Genomic DNA, 7,500 nt, shown 5'->3' on the forward strand with positions numbered 1-7,500 from the left:
TTTGCTAACTCTGAAAGGAGGAAAGAAATATAGGCTTCTAGGGTTCTGAAGTAGAATGTGTTTTAATTCTATATAGAGGATATACACATAATTGATTTAGATACTGGTAGTATATCGTGACAATAGTATTTGGATTAAGAAAGAGCTGATAAATAAGCAGTATTTGTAACTGTCTCGTTTCGTCTTTGTACACGTTATTACATCTGTTTCTGTGTTCGTTTCGTAGTATAGCAATATACACTTCGAACTTACTGTTGCAATAGGGAGCAGAAGGGAAGTTACTGTTTTTTGCAAGAGCGACGTCTAAGTTGGGCAGATGTTGGTAGCACTGTTCGTCAGTCTGACAGCTTATCGCCTCCAGATTGATCTTTTGAACTGTAGATATAAGCTTTGATATTGAAGAAATTACAAGCAAACATTTCAATGGTAAACGTTTAGTAATGCAAACGTGTTCGTATATATTAGTTTATGTTTCCGTTTGAAAAAAACTGTTCGAGCGATTTTCTTCCGATTGGACCTTTAAGTTATCATACATTTTTTTTTCTTTTTCATTATAGAGATAAGTTTGAAGAATCCGCTAGTATACCATATTGACAACCACACCTTCCAATACAAACACATCCCATAGTGTTAAGTCATCACACCTCATGAAAACCTATGGAGTCACAATGTTCATTAGATATCGACAGGTTTACTCATCACTGGCTCTGCATACTCACGTGCGAAGGTCGGAATAAGTATTTTCCCTGTAGACACTGGAGGAAATTCACCTCCCTCGCTCTCCATAGGACCCACGGGCTTAGCTGCTGCATCAGCATCATCCGTGTCTAAGTCAGGACCTTCACTCCTACACCTGGAAATAGTGAGCGCAAGTACTAACACCTTCCTGCACACAACCGACATCTTGTGGGGCTGAGAATACACTGTGCTCCCTGTCCTTCCACGATTCCTTTATCAATACTCTTCCCTTGTAACGCTGTCCCTCTCCCTTCCCCAACCCCTCCCATTCCCCCAATGCCCAGGCCTCCGTCCTCCCCCCAGTTCCTAGGCCCTCCGTCATCCCCCTTGGCTTGGACGCCACGGTTGCATAATGGGTGTATATTAATGTTCTGGTAGAAACTAGATTGCCAGTTTTAGTAAGGTCCTAGGTCGTAATACAACGAGATCTATATATATAAGGTAGGGACTGAAAACTCTCTTTCAATCCTAACATTATATGTATAAGGTAGGGACTGAAAACTCTCTTTCAATCCTAACATTATATGTATAAGGTAGGGACTGAAAACTCTCTTTCAATCCTAACATTATATGTATAAGGTAGGGACTGAAAACTCTCTTTCAATCCTAACGTCAGACTGGCCTATTAATTGCATTACAGTTATACCACGCCAGCTTTAGAGGATCTAGGCTGGCTTCAGAGCATTTTTAGGATGGTATTACTATATGATGTGCAGTCATAGATCCTTAGTTCCTACAGTAAAAAGTTGAAGAAAAATATATATACGCGCGCGTGCGCGCTCGCTCGCACACACACACACACACACACACACTCCCTCCTGCCCTCTTCCTCTTTTTTCTCCACTTCTTTTTCTATCCCTTGTCGTATTTTTCTCCTTCATCATGTGTCGTTGGAGCCAGTCTAGACTAGTTAAGGTTGCCAAGGGGGCTTTCCTCTCATACACATAATTCGTGAGGTTATAGCTGCACACGTTACAAACATTTTCGTCTATATAATTAAAATTTATCTATAATATAATTAAAATTTATCTATAATATAATTATAATACATCTATAATATAATTATAATTTATCAATGAAATATGTATACTCTACCTATGATATGATTATAATCTATTTATGATATAATTATAAACTACCTAAAATATCATCATTATTATTTATACATTTACTTATCTGTATCGTTTAAAAAATTCCCATACCGTCTACACCTCGCCACGTTCATGTATATTCACTGCGTACACTGTGGTTTCAAAACAATGTAAAGAAAAAAATCGTATATTAACCGCTCTGAAAAATACATAAGTGTTACTCTGTTTGCACAAGAACCAAGGAAAACAAGGTAGGTTGTTGCTATATCATCGTTAAGCTAGGACACGTTCATCCCAACAGTCAGGTAGAATTTTTTTTTTACGAATTTGTTTTTATTTTAAAGAGATATTTGTTGAGTGATTATCTGTAGTTCGTCGATTTAAATCACTTGTTTTTATTTTGATTTATGTTTCTTTTTTTTTCTTTTTTTTTGACATATAGCGTGATTTCTGTAGTTTTTCGATTCAAACCACTACCATTGTTAATCTAATTATATATCGTATGTATATATATTTTTTTGTTTTCGTTTCATTTTGTCACTATGTTTTTTTCTTTCTTTCTTTCTTTTTTAAGTAGTCTCGGTTTGTAAACTGATATATGCACTGGCATGGAGTGCTTATGTAGATAGATAATTTGAGCGAGAGAGAGAGACATACAGACACAGATCGACAGTGAGTCTGAGAGACGACATTGGAATAACGAAAACTGTATATAGAGAAATAAATAGAAATGAAAGAAGAAGAAAACAAAATGTGAGTTTGAAAGACTATACGAATCAAGAAGTGTGGCATCGATAAACACAAAGGAAAAGAGGAAAAGAAATAGGAGAGAGAGAGAGAGAGAGATAGAGTAAGGTCTTTGTTCCTCCTTGAAATTGACTTGACTGGCAGTTTAAGTTACATGACGCGACTGACAAGGATCCGTACCACACGAGATAAATATATATATATATATTATTGATTACCATTATTATTATGATGATTTGATCCCCCCTCCCCAACTGTCATCGTGAGGGGGGGGGCTTAGGAGAAGGAGACTGAGGTACAATTATAGGAATCACCCACTACCTTTGACCTCGGCCCTCGCGTCAACTAATTTTTCCTTCTTGGTCTTTCCATCTCTCTTTTCCCTTTTCCTTTTCTGCATCCCCTTCTGCTGTCTACTTATCCTAATCGTCAACTCACATTTTTTTTACCCTTTTCGCCATAATACTTTATCGTAATGCTATACTTGGTGTTTTCACCCCCCCCCCCCCATGCCTCACCCTATTGCAGCTAATGGCCTTAGATGTTGACACAGCAGAAAAAATAATAATAATAATAAAATAAAATAAAAACATTATATATATATATATATATATATATATATATATATATATATATATATATATATATATATATATATACATAACTTAATAAATACTACTTTTTAAATGAATAAGTTTGGCAAATTGCCAAACTTATTCATTTAAATTAATTACACATGCTGCATCGAAATTAGCAGGATTGGAAAACTTAAGACATGATTTATGAGAATCATAAGTTATAAATTATAAATGTTAATGCCATGTCGCTATAGTCAATTCTGCAACCTCGATTATCACACAACAAGAATATAGTGTTTACTTTTCTTGTTTGTTATTTATCTTTGCTGGCCTCCCCCTCCCCCCCCCCCCCCGACGCCTGTGGCATAAAAAATAAATGCTAAAACTTTGACAGAGATGCACTACATGTATTTCGTATCTAATTACTAGTACCGTTCATACACACGATAATGCCCACGCTTATGCACGGGGGGACGCGGTACTCAGTCTGCGTCTGCTTAGCAAATCTAGACGAAGTTGTAATAAGCGAGAATTTCGGTTGTTTTTTTGTAGGAAAACCTGTTATTTGTATTTTTCTCTTGTTGTATTTTAGGGTTTTATATGATTTTCTGTATTATTCTTTATTATTACTATTACTGTAATATTATTATTGTTGTTGTTATCATTATTATCAAGTATCATTATAATTATTACAATGGTAATAATAATAATAATTTTTATTATTATTATTATTATTATTATTATTATTATAGTTATTGTTAGATTTTTTAGATTATTATTATTATTATTATTATTATTATTATTATTATTATTACCATCATCATCATTATTGCTATTTCTTTTCTAAATTGTATTAATATCACTTTTATGCAGTATATTATTTGATGTAAAATTAATAGTAATAAATTAATAAAGAGTAAATGTATTGGATAAGAAAAAAATTCAACAGAGATTAATAGAACTTGTTTATTTTTGTTTGTATATTAATGGTACATGTATAATATGTACGGGAATGCGTTATGTAGATAGATAGGTAGATAAATCAGAGAGAATGGACACTCAACTCGGAAAAAAGATCACATGGATTACAAACATTATTATTATTATTATTATTATCGTATATCATATCATTTATATATATTTGCATCTGATAATTCCTCCGCTTTTTTCAGCGACTCAAATCACGTATATTTAGAAGGTTAGATAAGAAAGGAGAGTGCATACTTATGTGTGTGTGTGTGTGTGTGCGTGTGTGTGTGTGTGTGTGTGTGTGTGTGTGTGTGTTGTGTGTGTGTGTGTGTGTGTGTGTGTGTGTGTGTGTGTGTATGTGTGTGTGTGTGTGTGTGTGTGTGTGTGAGTGTGTATATGTATAATGATAGATAGATATTTTATATATATACATATATATAATATATATAATCATGTATTATTAATCACGCCATATCATTTGGTTAACTTTACCATATTTTGGCTAAAAGAAATCTTGGACATGATACGTCAGTACAGTTTGCTCTTGTCTACCGGGGGTTGTATGTTGTATGACCAACACCAAGCATACTAGTTCGGACTGCCCCGCTGCAGGTCGTGCATCGCATTCTGAAGTGGCTGTTCGATCGGCTGGCCTAGAACATTATGGCTTTGCGATTGGCTAATCTGCGCAGGCGAGTCTCCTTCAGGGTTTCCCATGAAGGGCTGGTCGTTTCCCCCGTTTTCTGTGACGGTCGCTCCCTCCTCCGTTTTCTGTTGCATTCTCTCTTTCTTCTCCGTTTTCTGTTGCATGCTCTCTTCCTCCTCCGTTTTCTGTTGCATGCTTTCCTCGTAGGGAGGGGGCGGGGCGGGTGAAAGTTCCATCTCAAAGGCAAAGTTTGTTATACCTTCGTTGTCGTCCGCCTGAAGGGGCAAGTTAAAGATAAAGACAAGGATAAGGATACTGTGTTACATTGGCTGCTATGCAAGAATATGTAGTCGAATTTTTGTGTTCGAATGCTAGTTATAGCCTAGTCTCTCTTTTAGAAAAAATAAATAAATATAAACACATACACGTGTACTTGCAGATATATATCTACCTTTGGGCTCATTTTCAGGGCATCTTGATAGGACGGCAACTTGTCCACCACATCATCATATGTTGGGGGCGTATCCGATGCTGGAGACTATAGACAAAAAAAATAAATAAATAAATAGGTAAAATAAATAATAATAACACATGTATACAATGTATGCATGTGTGCGTTGTTATTTCTGTTATGAAACTACAATAGCATACTGGCTTCCGCTATGAGAAGCTTATTATAAGAAAATATATATATGGAACGTAACAGGAGAATAAATGTTTATTATTATTATTTTTTTTAACATGTCACATTAATGAATATGACGTCAGCCAAGCATTTTAAACACCTATACCAAATTTCATTACACCTCATATTGTAGTAAATTATGGTCAAAATAGAGCCTTGGGTTTTGCTGCCACCACTTGGTTAGTTCGTCCAGTAACGTAAATTTGTATATTAGAAAATGAGATGCGTCTAGAGAAAGGCAAACGAAACTGGAGGGTAAATATGCAAGGTGTATGAGAATCAATAAACCGATTATTATTATTATTATTGTTTTTGTTATTGCTGTTGTTGTTGATGATGTTACCATACTCCAGCAAGCAGGCACACGCAAACGAGGTGAATCTCAGGTCAAGAGAGTTTAAAGTTTCATTCTTCCTGGTATTTAAATCGTAAAAAGAAAAAAAATGTTAAGAAAGAGATTTGAGAAAGCGTAAAATTATATAACCAATGCGATAAAATAAGGGTTGCTTGTTTGAGAAGGACGGAATGTGCTCTTATTGGCGGAAAGTAAGGCGAGAATAAAAGGCTTTTCGAAATAAATGCTTTACCTCACGGGATCTGCTTCCGCGCCTCCAAGGAAATGTCGAGGAACTATCATCACGCTGACGAGACCTTTAAAAAAAATAAATAATAGCAATAACAATAATAATAATAATAATAACAATAACAACAACAACAATAAAACAAAAAAGAAACCCATATTTGCAAATGCTCATCACCAAAAAAGAAAAAAAGAATGATCATATTACATGAAGTTCATCGTTAAGTACCGACCCTTATAAGACATAAAAGAAAACCTCCTTCATAAAGTTGGAGAAACTTACCTTCCTAGCCTGTTGTAGGAGAAGGCGAGGACACCGCACATAGCAATAACAATGACACTGCTTGCTAACATCTCCAGAATCATGGTCTTGCCGAAGTATGGATAATAACTGGAAATCGTAATGGTGTTTAGTAACCATCATGGTGGCTACAGAATGTTCGTCAATGTGGTCGTGGTTATGGCATGTTCGTAACTGTGGTGGTTGTAGGATGTTCGTAAATGATAAAATGCTAGTGACTGTGAGATGGAGAAGGTGCTAGAATATTATTGATAGTGATAGAATATGAGACATTTTGATGATGATGATGATGCAATGATGTGGTAATTGTAATGGTGAAGTTGAAATAATATTGTTAATTGCAATGATATTTATGGAAAGGGAGTCATTTTGATGGAGAAGGTGATAGGATATTGTGGTGACATAATATCAGCATTTATGATAATATATATATGATATTAATGGTAGTGCCAGTATCCTCATTATTTTTTCATGAATGAACATGTGGCATTATCGATAAACATATTCATGTACACTTATACAGGAATCTCCCTTCGGAATATATATTTTTTAATCCCATATCTTTTCATACAGCAACTGAAATAGTACACATGAACGCATCGTTACCAAAATATACTGCACAGACAGGGCCCAATATCAACATTAGTGCCAAGAGGACTTTACTCGCCCCAATAATAATTGCGCAGACATGGCCTCGGCAACCTTAGGCGAGACGAGGAAAAATCCAACGTAAAAGCTGTTTTAAGAGTACTGTGTGGGTGTATTTTGTTATGAAATCATAACACTTATGTGAGTGAAAAGTCAATGTGTCTGTCTGTATGTATTTATATGTATATGTAACATATGTATGTGTATGTCTGTGTATGTATGTATGTATGTATGTGTGTGTATGTATGTATGTATGACTGTATAAGTATATGTGTGTGTGCGTGTTTGTGAGCGTGTGTGTATGTGTTTAATGTGTTTATGTATGTATCTGTACGCATATGTATGTATATGCCTGTATGCATTTGTATATGTATGGGTACGTGTCTGTATCCGTGTGTGTGCGCATATATGTCTGTGCATACATCAGTGTCCGCATAGGTATGTGCGTGCATGTGCTTGCAAAGAAAATCCACTCACCAGAAATTAAGGTCATAGAAAAGGCCATTTTGCACGCATT

General features: G+C 35.4%; 2 protein-coding genes across 2 annotated transcripts in view; both read right to left on the reverse strand.

The window, feature by feature from the left end:
- The window catches only part of LOC119583760, a 5,247-nt gene extending 4,304 nt beyond the window's left edge, over positions 1-943 (reverse strand). Inside the window, exons 1-3 of the mRNA XM_037932424.1 lie at positions 720-943; positions 253-375; positions 1-10 (exon numbers count right to left, since the gene is read on the reverse strand). The exon at positions 1-10 is cut by the window's left edge and continues 101 nt beyond it. Of these exons, the coding sequence (XP_037788352.1) occupies positions 1-10; positions 253-375; positions 720-903 (317 nt within the window). The 5' untranslated portion in view covers positions 904-943. The remainder of the gene's footprint in view (positions 11-252; positions 376-719) is intronic.
- Positions 944-4,101: 3,158 nt separating this feature from the next.
- The window catches only part of LOC119583761, a 9,296-nt gene continuing 5,897 nt past the window's right edge, over positions 4,102-7,500 (reverse strand). Inside the window, exons 4-8 of the mRNA XM_037932425.1 lie at positions 7,461-7,500; positions 6,318-6,425; positions 6,042-6,105; positions 5,221-5,307; positions 4,102-5,044 (exon numbers count right to left, since the gene is read on the reverse strand). The exon at positions 7,461-7,500 is cut by the window's right edge and continues 72 nt beyond it. Of these exons, the coding sequence (XP_037788353.1) occupies positions 4,712-5,044; positions 5,221-5,307; positions 6,042-6,105; positions 6,318-6,425; positions 7,461-7,500 (632 nt within the window). The 3' untranslated portion in view covers positions 4,102-4,711. The remainder of the gene's footprint in view (positions 5,045-5,220; positions 5,308-6,041; positions 6,106-6,317; positions 6,426-7,460) is intronic.

The sequence above is a fragment of the Penaeus monodon genome, chromosome 17, assembly GCF_015228065.2.
Source record: "Penaeus monodon isolate SGIC_2016 chromosome 17, NSTDA_Pmon_1, whole genome shotgun sequence".
Classification (NCBI taxonomy): Eukaryota; Metazoa; Arthropoda; class Malacostraca; order Decapoda; family Penaeidae; genus Penaeus; species Penaeus monodon.